Source organism: Melanotaenia boesemani, chromosome 17 (genome assembly GCF_017639745.1).
Source record: "Melanotaenia boesemani isolate fMelBoe1 chromosome 17, fMelBoe1.pri, whole genome shotgun sequence".
Lineage (NCBI taxonomy): Eukaryota > Metazoa > Chordata > Actinopteri > Atheriniformes > Melanotaeniidae > Melanotaenia > Melanotaenia boesemani.
In genome coordinates, this window is record NC_055698.1 from 23,794,914 (window position 1) to 23,815,113 (window position 20,200).

The window sequence follows — 20,200 nt, forward strand, 5'->3', positions numbered from 1 at the left end:
AGGAGTAAATCAGTGTGCTGTTTTATATGGAGTAGCATGCTAATCCTATAGTGGGCCTTTTTTTTTTCTTTTCTGAAAACGTGCTTGACACCCTCTGACATTCAGCTCTGTGTCAACATGATTCATTACGTAATTTCTGCAGATTTGACAGATGCACTTTAATGCTGCCAGTCTCCTGTTGAGAGCAGTTAGAGTTGAATTTGGCTTTTTGACTTGGTATCTTGCTGGAAAGAGTGATTTGCAGATGGTCATCTGCACATAGTCAGCAGCGATACTCAGGCTGTGGCATTCAAACCCTGATTTATTGTTATCAAAGGGTCAAAAGTGAGCAAGTAAAACGCCCCCCATCCACCAGCTGCAGCCAAGACTCATAACACAAAGCAAGCTGGGTTTATGGTTTCACGCCATTGATTTATTGATCAGCCTGAGCACACTGCAGCCGGAAAATTTAAGTCAGCATGTACAGATACACTGAAAAACCAACAACCAGTTTTTGTTATCATAATTTATTAATACCTCATTTTGTAACCAATGAATAGGAATATTTTAGATTGAAAATCTTTTTCTTATAAGTTCATTGTAAATTTCATGTGTGCACCATTCTGTGTAAAACATCCTGCTGATGTGATGCAAATCAAATTTCAGACATGTGTATTAAACATCAGAAAGGTGTATGGTAACGTATTGTACTGATGAAAAACAAGTAACGCAGCCATACAGACAGAAGACTTTATACATAAGCTTGTTACATACTCCACAAGAAGCGAGAACCTTTGATCACTGTTAACTTCTGTAACTAAAAACAAATAAATCCCCTAATATACTTTAATTTACAAATACACAAAACCTAAATGTGCCACTTGATTGAGCTGTCTGCTGTATTGAGTCTCAGTCTTAAAGTAAATTCAGTGGAAAAAGCAGAAGGTTCTTAGTAAATAATTTATAGAACAGAATTTAAAAGCATCCTGATATTAACACATAGAATACCTTCATTAAAAGGTCAAGTGGACAGTCTATTTATGCCTCTTAAGGAGCAGTTAATGGCACTTCCCACCTCATCACCTTGGCAGTTATCACCGTCATCACATCAGAGCTTGATGTGTAACTTCATTGAATAAACCGGAGTGAATTTATTCTAATTGGAACAGAGTTTCTATTTACTGTGATTGCTATGTAATTTTTTTTTTTTGTTTATTTTTTGGCCAGTCACAAAATAACAACCTTCTGTTCAGTCAGTGTTAAAAATCTGTCTCTTGTATAAACTTCACACCTGATATCAGCTCTGCTGATCTCCTATAACTAATATCATTTCACTTAGTGTTTTAGGCCTGTGAAAACATGGTCCTATCAAGTTTTTTTTCTTTTTTTTTTTTAAGATTCATGTTTGACAGTAATAACATAAAGTAATAATGTTTAATAATGATTATTCTAACCATCAGCAACTACAATAATTAGAAAACAATAATCATTGAGCACATGTGGTGGATTAAAGGTTTTCTTTATTCACTAAATCATTATTTTTCACAAGTCTGTTTTTAACCTGTGTTCTATAGTAATTTTGTAAATTCACTATGGCAATATATAGTAGTCATTATCAGTAATGTGTACAATGTTTTTTTTATCTGTTCTAACTGTTAATGTTATTATTAACAGTTATGTAAACACTATAACCTTAACACTATCACATGCACATCTCTACAGTTATTTACTGTAGATACACAGGGACTTCTATTTCTTCTTGTTTTAATGGCATTTATACAATGTCTTAACCTTTCAGTTGAAACATCTGGAATTTCCCCAATGTGGGAGAAATAAATGGCTCTTATCTTCAAGCAACCACACATGTCCCATTTATTTAAAAATGTATAAAATATGTCAATCTGAAGGGCATAACAAACAGCTATTTTGACATGACTTCTTGTTTTTCCTTTTACATCAACATTTGTTACCTAACACCTTATGAAGACACAGATTTTACTGACCTCCAGGGGTTTAATATCTCACCTCACCACAGTGGAGTACAGGTGTACTTGAATATGCTGTTGCTGCCAGGTGACTGGCAAAATGTCTGTGTTCAAAACACTTCAGATCTCCTCAATAAACCTCCCACACGCACATTTCAGTCTATTTAGCTTTTTTGAAGGCAATCACAAAAGTACGTTCAACACTACGGTGTCACAGCAAAACTGATACAGTAGTTCTTACCACTGATGCACACCATCCCAACCGACACAGATATCTCAAACTAGCCAGTCTGGGTGCACAGATGCTGCATTCTTCACTCTTTATTGTGAGCCAGCTTGAAAGACAGCTGAGCATATACAGCTACATCACTAAGAATACTGTTATACTGAGTGTTATCAGAAAAAAATGTCAAATTAACATTCAAGCAAGATGTTTACTTCAACATGCTCATGTACTGTTCCAGAAACATTATATAAGTTTGGTCTATTTTGTATTCCTGCTCATGCAGAGGTGGAAGGAAATGAGGAGGCAGATATACTGAGCGCACAATGATTGAACAAGGACATTATGCAAGTTCTTTTACATCCAATAAACTCTGTGGCCTAGAAATCATCTAAATGACTTTTCTTTCTATATATATATATATATATATATACATAGGGAGAGAGAGTAAATAATCTCTATTAAACATGTTGGACAACTCTTGGCTGCTCAGTAAAGTTCAGTAATCACAGTTATAGTTTAAAACATATTTGCTATCAGTAACCTTTACCTCGCTTTAGTGATCCTTCTGACTACCTGAAATTCACTAAGATGTACGCAAGAAAAAAGATTAGTGAGGGACAGACATTAGTGTTTTAAGGCAAGCCAGGTGATTTTTAAAACCAAGATTAATTTTTGTTAATGCCTAAACTTAATTTATTTTTCCAGATGCTGTTTAATAAACAGAAACAGTGATGTTTTCAATGAATGTAGTTGTTTGTAAGTAGTTTGTGAGATGTAAAGTTTTTACACTGATGTCATAGTTTGTCTTGTATGGAAGCTCAGAGCAGTCCTAACTACAATCACTTATTATTTCATGTTGTTTTTTTTTAATATTACTTACCTGGTTTTATTTTGATGTTATTGCAAGATAATAAGATCTGTTGTCTCAATCATCAAATGATAAAGGTGAGCTCAAAATGAGTATTTAGCACCTCAGTTAATATTGGTCAGAATAAATAACATTAAGTCAATCCTTTAAGAGCTTGTAAAGTGAAAGAAAAAACCCACAAAGACATGCCTAAAGTAGATAAATAATAGCGCTGATGAGCAATCTAGGGATCTAGGGGATGTATTCCCAGTATCAAAATTTTTCTCTTATTACGTCTGAGTAAATTGGAATACATTCATCACCTGATCATCCATATTGGCTGCTGGATCGTTTCTTTGCTGTAGCAGCATCTGGCTTTTCCCTCCGTTCTGGTCAACAGACATTTTGCATCAAAGTATAAAAAAGCGCTCTGTTTACCCACCACCCACCGACAGCCCGAACACCCTGATGCAACACAGAAATGTTCCATTTGAATCCTTTAAATATCGTCCACTGGACACTAAATGAAAATGTGAAATCTGCCACAGCACTGAGGGGGTGAAGGGCAGCAATTTTCAGCCTGCTGCAGAGATGAGCCTAATCCTTATTCCACACACCTGACACACACCTGCAGTGCTGCATGTGTGAATTGTTCTGACCTTTAAAGTGGGCAGGAGTGGAAGTGTTACCAGCATTTTCAGCAGTGAAGCGAAAAAGGCAAACTTGACACGGTCTTTCCTTTTTCTTGGCTCCCTGGTCACGCACTCATTCCCTCAATCTTTTTTTTTATCTCTCTCTCTTTCTTTTTGATTTCCCACAGTTTTCCTTTGTGCCGTCCCTCTTCACACCGTCATTCCTTTTCTCTGTCGGCCTCCTTGTTGCTCACTCCCTCTCTGTGTACAGACTCTGTCACTGGTGTCTGGCTTCATGTGAATACCAATGGAGCTTGTGGGGAACAAGTGGGTGAGAGAGCATGCTAATAGGGTGGAAGTTTCTGAAGCTTGACTTCAATGTTCAGAGGGTCTGCCTGAGGTATGAAGACACAGATGGATGGATATACAGATATATGGCTGTATATATTTTCTCATTATTTTCATTTTATATTACCATTGCACGCTGGATGCTTGGGTTTCATGATCCAATTTCTGCTTCCATCATACTTCCATCTTAAGAAAAATCATGAAGTTCCTGTTTTGATTCCAAGATGTATTCACTCTATCTAAACTAGAAAAATACATTTAAATCTGAGATCGTCTGCTTGGAATAAACAAAAACACCTACATTTTAGGCAGCTGGTCTCACTATGTAAATGAAAAGGCTTCTGAAATTACTTGAAGGCAGGAACATCTGGATCGTCTTACCCTTACTGCACAGTTTGATGTATGACATCTGCATTAGTGTCCCGATGGTTTGTGTGTGTGTGTTTATTGCCGTCTTTACATAGCGTGTTTTGTTGTACAACCATGGCTTATTGAGCTGCTGCCCATCTTGTTTTGTTTCACTAGATATCTTAAACACGAAGACTCGGTTTTGTGGTTTCAAAAAAGAAAAAAAAGGAATAAACTGCAATAGTTCCAACAATGAAAACAAATTGCACCACAAATTGGCACAGCTAGAAAAATGAGTGCACATCATTTTTGTATTTATTTTCTGTGTTTGTTCATCTTTTATTTTCATTGCAGTACAAAGAAAGGGTGCCAGTCAGGGCTCTAAGTTATTGTTATTCTATCACTTTTGATGGCTCGCTGCAGCGCCCCCTCCAGTGAGTAGGACACTAAGCTGGAAAAATATTATCTGTGTTTATGCCCAATATGCAACCGTTTGAAAACATAATGCTGACAAAGATACTTAGAATTATCTACAAGTAGTGTCATCATATCCAGCACCAATCAAAAGTTTGGACACACATTTTCATTTGATGTAAGGTGTGTGTGTCCAAACTTTTAACAGGTATTGTACTTAATTTGAGAGAGTAGCCACACTGCTAGAAAAATAAACAATGACCTTGTAATTCTCCCTTTTTTAATAGAATTTTACCCACAGTGTTAAATTGGTCTTCTTCTAATCCAATTTACTTGTGTAAATGCATTATGTTTTATGTAGTTTGTAGCCCCTAAACCTGCTTTACAGCTTATATTATCTTACCAAAGCTTTTAGTTTTTTCTTTACTTTTTTTTTTTGTCTGTGATAATTCCTCTTGTGGTTTCTTGCTGCGTCTAGTTATATGGTTCATTTGTGTGATTGATTTAATTAGATTTTCCCAGACAGACTGTATTGATTTCCTTTAAATCAAAAAGAAAGATGGAAGAGGAGAGGAGGGGAATAAGCAGAGAGAGAGACGAAGATGGAGGAAGTATAAAGTAAATTGAGAAAAAAAGGATGAAAAGGGATTCAGGTTTCCAGAACACTGAAGGAAAGGGTGAAGTCTAAGAATGCTGTAAGTTTTCAACTGACAGAAAACAGTGACAGAAAAAGCAAAGACTTCACCCCGAAGATTTCACCCCTGATGCCAGAAACTTTTACAGTTCAGGCTGACAGCAAAGAAAAAAGAAACTTTCAAACTGAGGGAGAGAGAGGGTGGAGAATGAAGCTCTTCCATGTCGAGCTGTAATTAGCATAATATTTTTCTCTGTGTGTCTCCATCATATTATTTATAGCTGTCAGACTGAAGGACGGAGATGAAAGAGTGAAAATAACGAACATGAAATCTTCTCTTTTAAACACAGGGGATGTTTGCGTGTGTGTGTATGTGTGTGATGACTGCTTGTTCTATTTAAAGAGTACTTTTGCAGAAAAGACGCATTTGTTCCAATGGTGTCTTGTATCAAAGCAAAGCCTCGGAGGCTTCGAGGCCACGCTGGTTTTGAGGGTGCATGGTTGCCAGTTTGAGTCCCGCGCTGTCAGGAAGAAGGGAATAAAAACCCCAAATGGACGGCAATGCACAGCATTAATTTTTTATTTTTTTTTTTTTCTGGGGGTATTTTTGGACCTTTCATCCAGTTTTCAGGGACATGCAGCTGTGATTTGAGCAGTTACAAACTGCCCAGTTTCTTAAAGAGACATTTCACTGAATATGTTTAATGTTTCAAGTAAAACTCAACCACTCAGAGCTTGAAAAGTGGCTCCACTGATACATTTGGATTGGCTTCGTACATTTCAAGTCAATTTGTTGTTGTTATGAGCTGTTTTAAGACATGCTGAGTAACCCACAGATATGTTTTTGAGCGGCTGCGTGTAAGAACACAAATGTTTTTTTAACATCCACTGTGGACTACTTGCATAGATTACCCTGTTTTTTGTAGTGTGTGTTTGAATGGAAATAAAGGTCACGATCATCACAAGGTTTTGCAGAACATGCTAAAAATTTCCCCGCCTACATGCATTAGTGTTTGTTAAATATCTTCTTTTACTTTATCTGAACTAATAAACGTCCAAGTAAAACAGCATACAATCATCCTAGAATGTCAGAAACTATTCCTCCCATCTGTCAGGAGTGTCAGACTGTTCAAAGCACTCTGTAAAATGTAAAATACACACAAAGTGTGAGAAACAAATCAACCTGTCAGTCTCTGGTCTGGACGGCTGCCTGCAGAAAGTGTTGCTGTGAATGTAAAGCAGCACGTCGCTAATGTAAAGTGGTGCTCAGTCAAGCTTTCATGGTAGCGCAGAGGTTAAGACAAACAAAGAGGACCTGAAAGTCACTGCTTTCATCTGTTAAAGTGACTAATCATGCTAACGAACAGAAGTGATGACTCAGCTGTAATGTTGTCCTTGAACTGAAGCTTAAATGTGATTTGAGGAAACACTGCTGAGTGTTTACATGCATCCATACATTTCCGAGATGCACTGCAATGTTACTAGATTGTTTATGAAACATTTAATGTTTATTTAAATGGTTTAAAGTTACTAAAATAACTTATGGTTTTATTTTTCTATAAGACGACATTTATATGTTTGCTGTGTGTTCTTACACAGCAGCTGCTATATTTGTGCCACCATTTTTACTTTTTTACTCACTACCGGCTTTGCTAAAGTACTAGAGCCACGCAGTAGAAGACAGTACACACTACACAAATGTTAGAGTAATTAAATACTTCAGTCATCACTGCACTTGAAACCAGTGGATCTACTCACAGATGAAAACATGTTTAGGTCTGGAAGAACTGTGCTTGACATTTAAAGTAATTTTTATGCCCATCTTTAGCATTACATGTCAGTGATTCTTACACACTATACCTTTTAAGCAACAAAGTAGGTTATTAAATAAAATATACAGGATAATATGAAAATATACTCCGAAATAAAACAAATACTATAAAAAAAAAACTGTTAACCATCTAAGGCTGAACTGAATGAAACACATGAATATACACGAATTTTACATTTAATCAAGATTAAAATAAATTCAATTCAGCTTTATTTGTATAGTACCTAACAGATTTTAACATTTTAACAGATCCATGTCATGATCCACATTAGTCCGGTTTAGAATAATAGTGTTAATGAAAGACAACTCATAAAAATAACCACCTAGAAAGAAACATGAAGATGTTAAGTATGTCTCCTGTGACAAATTGCATATATGAAACTTCTGTCTCCTTCTAAACTTTTATCACTTTGTGGATGTTTTGGTCCATTGCTGTGACTAAACTTTGAATTGATAGTTATACTAAAATCTATCCACACAATCAGCATTTGTGTATGAAAGTATTGATTGGTGCCCACCCAACCTCAGCTCTGTTTGGTGTGCTGAGTCGCTGCTGGACAGACTGATGAGTCATTGTGTCTGAGAGGCTTTGATGTTGTATCTGGACCTGATGAGGTGAACATTGGCAAACAATAAACTCTCTTTCATCTTTTCTCTCTCACATCTACCCCCTCCTCCTCCTGTTCTCATCCCTTCATCCTTTTGTCAGCCCTGCCATCTCCCTCTCCCAAATCAACTCATCCCTTTCTTCCTCCTCCCTTCAGATCTCTCCTTCATTGTGTCATCTTGTTCTTTCCTCCACCATCCCATTTTCTCACCTTTGAATCACTTCTTTCTCATTAAGCCTAATTCTCATCACTGCCTCTCACCTTTTCTTTTTTCTTCCCATTCACCTTGTTCTCACCTCTCCTCCATCTGGTTCCCTCCCTCCTCCTCCTCAACTCTCTTGTCGACTTACCGTCAGCAAAATGTTTGCTCATCCAGCCAAAGAAGCTTCTGTCCGCTGGCGGAGAATTTACTTCAAGTTCTGATTAGATTATGCACACACACACAAAACACTATTGGCATACAGTATTTTCATAACTCCTACCTCAGTGTTTTTACACTATATTTGTAAAAATGTGTGTACATGTAGGGCTTCCAAAAGTTTTAACTGTTTCATATTTCTTTTAGAGACATTCACACAGGAATCTCCACAATGTTGAAGCACAAACATAAAACATACAAATATATCTGTTTACCATGTTTAGTCAGAACCTCAGATCTTAATGGATTCACATATTAAAAATTCAAACACTGAAATATAAATAAGTATTAAGACCATCCACTTGCTGCTTCAAGCACATTTAATAGCAGCAACATAATGATTATAAGAGTTTAGCATCTTTCTTCTGGAAGTTTCTCCCATTCTTCTTAGCAGAAACATTGAAGATAAACCTGATAGGATGGGGACTTCTAAATATCTATGTCTTGGTGGTATGTGTTGCTCAAAAACTGTCTGAGCCCAAAGGACAATGATTTTAATCAAATGCTCAATTCCTGCATCCAGTTTTACCTGCAGGATCCCTCAAGTCATAGAAGACATTCCCACAGCACGATGCTGCCGGTTAACTGTTAACTGAGGTTATTTTGCTCTTGAGTGCTTGCAGGTTGAAGAAATATTCTATGATCCAGTGTGAATTACATGGAAGCAAAGGGTGGCCATGGCTTAGCTTAAAAATAGATGCTACAGATTCTGAACCATTTTAGCAATTACCAATTAAATTAAGAGCTGGCCAATTAATTAAAGTTCATGTTTTGCTTAAGAAAACAAAAGTCTTTACCCTACAATAACCAGTAGGAGGTTATCTCTAGAGGGAAAAAAAAGACCTGCCCAGTTTCTTGAGATAATGTATGAAATTAACTGGCCATCACATGAAAACGAGCTTAGTGATATTATGATAATGGAATGAATAACTACATGTATCGATATAATGACATTAAAAATAAAAAACTGCAATCATGGCGACTCTAGGCTTCCATAATAAAGCCTTACTTACTAATTATTTCTAGTTATCTCAATAAGACACAAACGGGATAGAAGCATTTAAAGAATTACATATCACCACAGCTCATTTGCAAGGGTTATAACAAACTAATGAAAAGTGAAACTTATGAAATTGAATATTTGACTATTACTTTTAATAAATGTACTTAACGCATTAATTTACATAAAAAAAAAAAAAAAGTTAAAATAGCCCTTTTTTTACACTCTTCTGTGTCTTCCAGGTGTCCGTCGTCTTCCAGATATAGACCAGCGTGCGAACGCTAACGTCCACTACACACTGCTGATCGCCTGCGTGCTGGTGGCATTCTTCCTGGGAGCCATCTTGTCGGGTTTTCTGGTGTCGTGTTACTGCAGCCGCAGCGCCGCCCACCGGGCGAGGAGGCTGGGAAAAGACCCCGAGGCGTCACTGCCGCACGCTCTGTCACTGCGATCCCTTGCAAAGCTCAACGGGCTGCTGGACGGACAGCCGAAGGTTGGTGGACAAGTTGCATACAGATTACAGTTTAAGATACGAAGATATCAGAGCCTCCCACCTCGAACATTCATTAGGATTTTGAAAATAGTGAACAAAATGGGAGTGTATCAGACTCACTGCTTTTAATATCAGAGGTCTTAAAATGTAAGATGATATAGCATGAGATAATTGTGTACTGTAAGGTCCAACTCTAAATTATCACTCTATTTTTTTACTTTTTAGAAGGTAATAAATCTGCCTCTTTTGAGAAACTGCTTCACAACCAAAAAGCTTTAATTATGCAAATTTCCGTTGCATCTATGTTAAATTCATGAAATTTGCCTGGAGAAATTTGCAGCCTTGCTGACACAAAAATTGTCATTTTTATTCAGGTAAATTTCTTCTGGGGTTTATGATTTTACTTGGAATATCTTTTGCAGAAGTAAAAGAATATTGTGTCTGTCTTTTGAAACTCAAATGTATTGATGTAGTTGACCATATTTTTAATGTACATTTAATTTGGTGAACAGTGTTTGGTGGACAAAGTTTCTCATCTTACATTTTTACAGGAAGTTGAGGCTGAAAACTTTAGTTAGATGCATGCATCATTGCTGCAACATTTTACTTGGACTTGCAGCAGATTTTGCAAGAACAAGCTGAGAGGCTGCTTATTTTCTCCTCCATCCTCCTCATCCCAGGAGATGCATAATAAGCCTCACCTCAGTCTTTTATTCAGTCATCATAATCCACTGTTTCATTGTTATTCCATCATTTCTCCAAATGTCTTTAAGCAAGAAACTGAGTCTCTTAGCTGCTGCTGACCTCTGAACTTTCTGCTGAAATGGGCATTTATGTAAGATTCTCCTGTAGATCTACTAAAAATGACATATACGTATATTTTTGTCTTTGTCAAGGACGACAAACTGGATGTGTCCACTCCAAAAATGTACAGCTCTTTCATTCCCAACGGGCAGGCTGAACCTCACCACCACTCCCCCAGACACCAGGTTCTGCAGCTTGGAGACCCTGACCTCAGTCTCTCTCAGGTAAGGAATCTCTGACATTTATTGTCTTAAAGCATCAGTTTGACATTTTTACTACATCCAAGTTATATTTTTATTATTTTGGAACATTAAACCAAAAGAATTCCTAATGTGAGAGGGTCAGGAAGAAAATTCTGACCTCACCTCGAAAGCTTTAAGCACAAACATTCAGGACTTTGGCCCATGCAATGCTTCAATTCTTCTCTTTTGAACTTTTTTGTAGATTTACCACTATGCTTAGGGATAATTGTCCGAGTGCATGACCCAATTTCAGCCGAGCTTTAGCTGTCACACAGATGGCTTCATATTTGACTTTAGAATACTTTGGTATGTTTTGGCATGGCTTCCTCTAAGACCATTGGTGATGATTTTCTCCTTGTAAAGAGTCCAGATGGGCTAAAGATGGAAACAGTCTGTTTTTGCTTCTTGAGAATAAAAAAATACTAGTCTAATCACAATGTAAAGCATTAATATGCTTTTCTGAAAAGCTCTCCACATTTTTGTTAATGCAACTGGTTTCATTGCCCCATAATATTAAAGAACAAGATGGTTTTTTACAACGAAATCCTGAGATCTTTTATGACTAATCGTAGTGTCATAATTAGTAACAGACACCTAAATGGAGCACTTAAGTTACAGTTTGAAACAAAAACAATATGCAGATAACATGTAAGCTGTAAGACTTAATTACCTCATTCCCAGTTAGTAGTAAGTGGCCATGGAATAGAATATATATTTCTTTCACTGTCACCAAACATCCTTCTCAGTCTTTTCCAACTTAAGACCACTAGTCTGATATTACCAGCCTTGCAAAACTTAACCTAAACCGCCACCGTCTGGCAACACTGTACAATCTAGTTTATTCACTCAAAACCAATTGGTGGAAATGAGCCTGATACACATTTTCTGTGGTGAAATAAAAAAAAAAAGAGAGAGGCCTGTAGATTTAAATGGTTAGATATGTAACACAATCTGCTGCAGACTGAGTTGCAACCACTTTGATCCCCATTCTGCCTCAGAAGCTTACAAACAGATCAGAAATTTGCAACCAGTCTGTCTTCCAGCTGATGGTGAAAACTGCTTCTGCACATATACTGTACCTGATCAGGACAACACTGTGGTAGTCATGGAAATTCAATTTTTTTTTCTGTTAAAAATGGCCAATATAATGATGATCAGACCAAATATGCCAGCTGCTGCCTCAACAACTGACAAACTCTGAAGTTTGTTATTCAACCAAATGATGGTATAAACAAGTGGACAACAAAGACGTTAAGATCGTTCACTTCTCATCCAAACAGCATTTTCAGTTCCGACCACCTGGAAGTAAGTCCTACCAACTTTACCTTGCGGTGGTGTTAGCACCTTTAGAGTCTTAAAGGTCACATTGTTCAACTATACATCCAGCTATCATGTGAGTCGTTACGTTTCCACGAGTCGAGGTCTGAATAAGACTCTGGGAAGGGGTGTGGACCATCTGCACAATACCAACAACCCTGTGTGAGCTTTAAGTCAGAACTCAAGATGCCTTTTGGATGAAATGTGAGAAATCCATCAAGTCTAGATGCATCAGTTTAGCAACTAAATGTGTCACTCAGAAATTATTATTCAGCTATTTGCAGCTTAAATGGGAGAGTTTGTTCCAGTTTATCATTTTATCCCATGGTTCAGTAAATATTTCAGTTTTTGACTGTTAACATAAACAAAAACAAACCAGCCAAGGACATCAAATTAGGAGTTTAATTGATTTGTCATTGGTCATTAGTTTTAGCATTACTTCTAAATGAAGTCTACTTTCACAATTAATTAGCATTTTGTGGAAAAAAAAATCTTTTGTGGAAAGTTAGCTAAAAAAACTGTAGCTTCTTTCTTTAACTTGTTCTTTCATTTTGCATTTTAAAGAAAATTTATAAGAAAAAAATTAGGTCTGACAAAATATTGCTAAAAAATGAGGTGCAGATACATTTTTGCACAAAATTAAAGAAAATTCATTGCAGACATATGATGACATATGTCCAACATCAGCTTCTAGTTAAAAGGTGCAACCACTTACCTACTGGACTGAATAGAAGACTGACTGGAATACATACAACATCTATGTTATGATCCAATCTGAAAATGTTTCCTGTTTTGCTTCCATGTTCAGTCTCTGTCTCAGGGTGACGGGGAGCTCTCCGGCCTGCCCACGCCCGACTCGACCCCAGAACTTCCCATCAAGAGTATGAGGGCCCTGCGGCATCACCAGTACGAGAAGAACCAGAATTGCAACAACGCCAAGGATAAAACTTCAAAGTCAGGACCCAGCTGCTCCTCATCGAGTCAGGGTTTTATGGCTGTTGTTGGGAACTCTTTGAACCAACAAGTGTTTCCCTTCGCTCATCACAACGGCAGCAGCTTGAGCAACGGAGCGGCACACGGAGCAGGTGCCTCTTCAACTTCGCTGCACCTCCCAGAGGAGAGAAAGATCTCAAATGATGATCGAGCAGCAGCAGAAGGAGGTTGTGGTGGTGGAGTCCCACAACATCACCACTCCCAGCAGTCTCTCCCTCAGACGGTGGCGGACGTGTCTGCGCTGGACGAGCTGCTCAAACACATCCACGAGGTCAGTGCATCGGGAACTGGAGGCATCAAGGTCCTCACTTCCACCTCCTCATCCTCACTGTTCTCTGGGCCACCGTCCTCCGCTGGAGCTCTTCATCACGGTCATCAATACCATCATCACAGCCATCATAGCCAGACCCGCACACATCATTATAACCACAGCCATCACCATAGCAACCATCACAACAACAACAGTAGCAGCAGTCACCATCACCAGCAGCAGATTTCTGAGATGGAGTCGGCTTCGTATTACAGCAACTCCACACTGCCGAGGGACGGCCTCCCCAAACGCTTGGACGCACCTCCTCAGAACTCCACCTCCTCCTCTGCAACTTCCTCATCTTCATCCTCCTCATGCTCCAACAACCCCACCTCCTCTACCTCCATCCCATCCTCCTCCTCATCCTCCTCCTCAACTCCTCTCCAGCAGCAGGTGATCCCGGAGCAGCCTGGAGGGGGCGGAGTCTCTGTGACACGTCACCAATCTCAACGCCACTCCCTCATCAAGATGGGCAGCGCGGGTGGAGCTGTGCCCCGCCATCACAGCTTCAACCAGCGAGGGACACACGTACACTTTCTGGCCAGGATGAACACCAACAGCAGCAGCAACGGCCCCCCGGGCGCAAATGCAGCGGCTAATGCGAACAACAGCGCCAACGGCGAGAACCAGCGAGCATCGGTTGCCAGCGCCTGCCTGACACGGCAGCACAGTTATAGCGAAGGGCCACATGCACAGCGGGCAGCAGTCATCCGGAGAACCGTGTCTCTAAAACCCCAAATCCCACCAAAACCACTTTTTCTGCCAAATACAGCCACATCGCCCGTAGCAGAGGGAGAAAAGTATGACTACTGAGACTGGAGGGGGAAGTGGTGCCACTCCAAAAAATGGCTACAACCGTCCCCACTGAGAAAAAGCACTCCAAAATGCCTGCTGGGCTTGTGCGAAAGACAAAATGGGAGCAGTGATGGGCCAAAAAAGACAGAGACTTCTGTCCCAATTACTCCTCATTAATTCTTCAGATGTGGTTATTGTCTTGCTGCTGTTTGTTGCCTCTCTGAGGCACAACTGCCACTTTGCTCACAGAGCGGAGCCACACAGCCGGAAATTTTTCTGGCTGTAGGATGAGATTCTTTATGGACACTTTCCCCTTACAACAAACAGCGGCTCAAAAACCAGCTCAGACAAGAGACACCTGAGAAACATTCCAAAAGCTGGGAGAAAGGAGCTCCCCATGGCTCGATGTAGCCTGAAAAATTCTCGGTTAATGCCGTTTTCTTATGAGCTCTTTGATCTGATGTCCCCAGTTGTTGCACCTTGGAACTGGGCCTGGATCTCAGTTGCAAATATTTAAAAAGCAGGGAATTGGATGTGAACTGAATCTGGGACTGCTGCATTAGGAGTACAGTGATGGCATACCTTTCCACAGAAGCAATCCAACAAAAGTCATGAAACATAATCCTCTCTTTGCTTGGGAACTCAGTCTGTTTCTGAATCTGGAAAATTGGCCTTTCATGTGAGGAAAAGAAAGAAAAGAGGCCATGTGTTCATGCCCAAGACTTCAAAAGGGTTTTGCAGACCAACACATCAGCAAGTCAGAACTGACATTAATGCTGGCTGAGCTGGTGGGAAGTGTCAAAGTCCGATAGTCACAGCGATCCTGATCAGAGCTATTACCCTGACACAAACCAGATAAATGTGGCTTTTTATACCATATTGGTATCTGAAAAGAAAAGAAACATCAATAAAGCCTTGTAGGTGATCATGGTAATATTTCTGATAAACGATTCCTGCAAATTACTTAACATGCTCTCCTTCATTTTCATGATTTGTTTAGATTACTTAACTGGTTCTCCTGATTTAATGATATCCCTCAAATTACTTAATTTGCTCTCACTTTTGCCTAATGCAAAAAAAAAAAACCCATGCACAGCAACATCTGCAGGATTTATACGGTATGTTCAAAATGCAATAAAATAATAAATACAATTTGGGGTATCAGTTTATCAGAAATGTTGTCTCGTCACCAGCTGAGCAGATAAGACATAACTGAGTACGGTCTTAAAATTGACAGTTCACCCAAATTACAACTCCCTCACCTCTGGTTCAGTAGTTTCCAGAGTGGATGTTGAGGCTTAATTGCCAGTATTGCTAAGCAGCATTAAATTAGTCCTGCACAAGGGGAATTTGATTACAAACACCTGTGTAACTAAACCAGAGGCGAGCGTACTTAAATCTCACATATGGATGATTTAAAATGACCTGATGGTGCTGAAGGAACTGTATGTGGATGAGTATGTTGTTTTTAGTTCAGTCAGGGAGAGGTAAATGTGTGGACTGACTGATGCTGCCTTCCTGAAGTTAAAATGACCTGCATGACAACTAGCATACACTTCATTGTCATCTATATCTAAACTATACTTTGTGGAATACCAGTACAGTATGTCTCAAACCTGTAGAGAAATTAAACCATAACTGTATGCAAAGCCAGACATAAAGGTGGGGAAGGTGGGAACTGTGGGTAATTTGGGTGAAAATGTGGCTTTTTGAGCTGCTCATTCATTCCAACAAACTCTCCAGTCCGACCACAGATCTGCTGCTGACTGCAGTCTGTGGGAGTGTTTCTTCACAGATGGTCTAAAAATACCCAACTGTGAAGAGAATCTGCTGTTTCCTGTTTTACTTTTACCTCCCAGTGTTCATCAGCAGTCAGGAAGTCTTTCTGTCCGATGGCTGCCTCTTCTGTTTGTGCTCTCGGCCTGCAGTTGATGAAGGTTAAAGGCGCCTACAGGCAACATTCTGAGGCAACAGCAATAAAGGTTGATGAATTAAACAAAGTTCCTCAAGTATAGATGGTGAATTCAAGCAGATGCCAGCTGGCTTTCTGTGTTGCTTTGACTTTTCGGGTTATTGTCATCTCAACACAAGACTGTTAGCAGCATAAGTGACACTATTACAACTCTAAAGATACAGTGTTGTATTGATTCAAACTTCTGATTGTTGCAATAAACAAAAAAGAAATAAAAACACCTTTGCTCGGTGTCATGTGAGGTCATAATTGTGGGACAATTTAAAGCTACAGTAATAGTTTTGCTAAAGAAATTCAATTTCTGTACATTTTTTGCTCACATAGAAGCTGCTTATCAAAAAGGATCATGAGTTATTTTCTTTAAGCGCCTTTTGAGAAAAGTTCCTGCACAAGTTTGCATGTTGCAGAACAATATTTAGAATTCAGAAAACTGGGGATGATTCAGGATTTCTTAAAATGGTCAGGGTAAATAAAATTAAATTACATTTAATGTTACACCTACAAGGCCAACGTGATGGTCTTCCTGCTAGAGCTGTATTGAGCATTAAATCACAGCTAATTGTAAAATATTATTTTTGATATAAAAAGAAATTTTCACACCTTAGCAACTATTAATGCCTGAAAATGGGGGAAAATGCACTAAAATAAAATATTGCATAATAGCAGCCACATTCTTCCTCATCTGAGATTTTAATCTTCCTTTTGGTTTCCACGGCAACTCCCATTAGCTTAGAAAAATTTTTCTGGAAAAGGACAAGACACCAAGTCCCAGATTAAACATAATTTTTACACTAAAGAGTGGCTGTTTACATGTTTTTGGCAACAATGTACTAAACACTAGGACATTTCTGTGATGCTGAAGCAGAAAATTAGTCTGTGTCCTGAGAGATGGAGATCACTGAACAGGAACCAGATCACGATCACTAAACAAACTTTTCTGTTCACCTTTAAGCACCATTTTGGTTCCAAGCTGCCGGTTTTAGTTTTATCTGCCTCACTCAGCTGGCCGAACAAACTCCCAGAGCAGATTAAGCAATTACAAGGCCGTGGTGATGCAGCAGTGTTAACCGTCCCTGTCTGCAACAGACTGCACCAAATGATGCAACCTTGAGACCACAAGCACTGTACAACTGAGGGGGGGAGGCTGAAATCTGGAATGTGAAGCAGTTTCTTTAAAAATCATCATGCATCAGAAGTTTCCAAAGTAGACAAGCAGCAGTTTAATACTGATTTCTACTTAAAGGCAATGATTTATGTCACAATTCGTGTTTGAGGAAGTTGCATCACTTTTTTCCATCTCTTATCAGAATCTCTTGCCTGACTGGAACTATTTGATGTAGTTACTAGAGATTATTGTTATTCTGGTCACTGGAAGGAGGGTGTCTACATGAATCAAAGTCTAAATTAACAAGTACTCAAGAACAAATCGTGACTTCCAACTCTCAGTGCAGATTAGAGAACTTTTTCTAGCAGCTGCAGCATAAACTTTTTTCGATAAGATCACTATGAAAAGTCTTATGTGCCAAAAAAAATAGCTTGAACTGAGTCTCTTTATTTTATTTAATATCAATTTATGCAGAGTAGAAACACTTAAATCTGCAGCAAATGAGCTTTTTAAACAGCATGTTCTAGATAAGAATCATATTATGCATCATCATCTTTTTTGTTGCATTTAAAGTCCCCCGATAAAAACTACCAGATAAATATCCAAAATTACACTTTAAGACAAGAAAAGCAAAAAGATGTTTTTTGAAATTTAAAATGTGCTGCTCTACATCTGAATTATCTGATGCCAGTGTGTCCTTCACACTACGATGCTGATTTTTTTTAGCTTTTGAGGGCTACAAATATGAATCTAAAAGTATCTGCACACTGATTTATAATGGAGACCAGTCTACTACTAATCGCGTCTACCGTGTCTTTAAGATGAGAATGAAAGCTCATTTAAAAAACTGAAAGTTTGCTGGATTTTAATCATATAAAAAAAAATCAAAAACCTTAACTAGTTTCGGCTCCTGTGCTTCTGCTTCTCTCTGATTTGTCAAAAACTTTTTTTTTCCCCCTTTGGTTTGAATTGTTGCTCAGATGAAAAGATACTGACGTAGATAAACAATATAAACAGCCATTTTTTTCACAATTTTCACCTAAAAAAATTATAATGCTAAAAAAACATTTAAATTGATATGTTTGGTTTTTATCTCCTGGTTTAATAAAAAATAAAGCTGATATTATTTTAAAAACAAAAAAACTTTCAGCCATCATTAGCCATAGAAATCAGTGTGTTGTGATTAAATAAAAAGCAGCTAACAGTGAAAAGTACCTGAATGGCTCTTTGAATTGTCCCACGAGGCCTCTCTGCAGTATTGTCACTAGCCACAGATGCAGCCAGCCAGCAAGCTAAAATTAAAGGAGCATGAACAGAAATGGCAGGTCAGACATTTACCCAGTTTCAAGTCAGTCTGACATAAACTAAATGTCATTTCAAACATCTTTTACTGAATAAAAACCAAGTGGTTTGCATTTTTATTGAAATGAAAAAAATGTCAAGAGGCTATTTAAACGTAAAGAAAAAAAATGTTCAATTGTGATATTGCTGATTATAAAAAGGTCCTTACAGAATGTTTTCACTGGGTGCTACTACAGGGATGCTACAAAAGTAAACACTATTTCTCATTTTATTAAAGTTTTTTTTGTATGAGGATGCACTTGTAACCTTGAATATAAATTTGTTTATATATTTTGTGGCTCTCGGTTCCCATCCTCTAAATGTGCTCTCAGATTCAGCTGGAGCGGTGGAAGGGAACGAAGGCGCTGTGACATAAAAGAAGACGGACTCCCAGCACTACCAAGAGGGCCATACCAAAACGACAATGTAATAATATTAAACGCCATTATGTTTACCTTACTGCTATTAATTAACATTGTGAATGATGGTGTAAATAAAGGATTCTGTGGAACATTGCAGTAGTGGGATTATTTCTGTGCACTCTGAATTACCAGAAGCAAGCAGGACTTAAGAGCTGTAAAAAGCAGGAAAAATGAAGTCATACTCACCTAAATTTAGTGAACAAACCTGGGAAATGCAGGATGTGTCAGAACTTCAGAGGATCCAAATAGAGTCTTGGAAATCTGCATGCATTGCAAATCATCTGAAGTGCTTAAGCAGTCTTATAATAAATAAATAATAATAAAGGTGCCTTTGGAGTGTTTCTGAAGTCCTCACAAAGAATGCATTAGTCATTGAGATTGTTTAAAAAGTTCTTAACCAAGTATTCAGTCTTTTAGGCAGACAGCGATTGCTTGAAGGGGTCAGGCTTGCAAATGCCCCAATAAAGTTTAAGTCATTTTAGCAGGCCAGTAGTTCTTGAGCATAAAAATGTCCAGGAGTGAGTTGTAGGGTGACAGTAAAGACAACAGAATCAGGAAACAATGCATTTCCCCACCCTAGATGAGGTCTTTCAAAGTCCTTTGAAGGTTGTGCAGGTACAGACGTTCTTAGGATGGTTTGAGAGATCCATAAAATCTCAAGGGAGTGTCAAGAAATAATTCATTCTTTATAGCTGTCCAGAGGTCTTTCAGTTCAAGGGTCTTTGATGCGAATTGGTGGGATAAAGGGATGCCTCAGAGATGGATGATTTTTTATTATCTTTTTACCTGGTGTCCAGAAAGCATCCCTTATAAACTCTTGCAATCCCTTCTGGGACTCTTCCAGAAGCTCCAAGATCCGTTCATGCCATTGCAGGAGTCTTCTGAAGTAGTAGACATAGGGGTATGGGAAAGGAAAATCTAATCTTAGATGCTGATATGTACTTTTGCACCATGTTGCACACTTCGGAGGCAAGATATGATGTCCCATCTTAAAGATATTTTATTGATAAAGCATTCCTCACACCCTACAATCATAAAAGCCGAGACGACGGTGGAGAAGAGGGACAAATTTGGAAAATGGAGATAGGACTTTGGGTTCTTGAGAAAGATCTTCTCAACTTTCTGACCTTAAAATT

The 20,200-nt window shown here is 38.5% G+C and overlaps 1 protein-coding gene and 1 long non-coding RNA gene across 2 annotated transcripts in view; one reads left to right on the plus strand and one right to left on the minus strand.

Annotated features, from left to right (window-relative positions):
* Positions 1–19,153, plus strand: part of LOC121656538 (semaphorin-6D-like) — a 184,457-nt gene extending 165,304 nt beyond the window's left edge. The window contains exons 21-23 of the mRNA XM_042011580.1: positions 9,513–9,763; positions 10,660–10,791; positions 12,935–19,153. Coding sequence (XP_041867514.1) covers positions 9,513–9,763; positions 10,660–10,791; positions 12,935–14,242 — 1,691 coding nt within the window. The 3' untranslated portion in view covers positions 14,243–19,153. The remainder of the gene's footprint in view (positions 1–9,512; positions 9,764–10,659; positions 10,792–12,934) is intronic.
* LOC121656542 lies at positions 9,661–20,004 on the minus strand. Its single transcript, XR_006013417.1, has 3 exons — positions 19,251–20,004; positions 18,517–18,593; positions 9,661–9,745 (listed from the first exon to the last, which is right to left on the minus strand). It is a non-coding gene; the product is annotated as an uncharacterized LOC121656542 (long non-coding RNA).
* Positions 20,005–20,200: the final 196 nt, after the last annotated feature.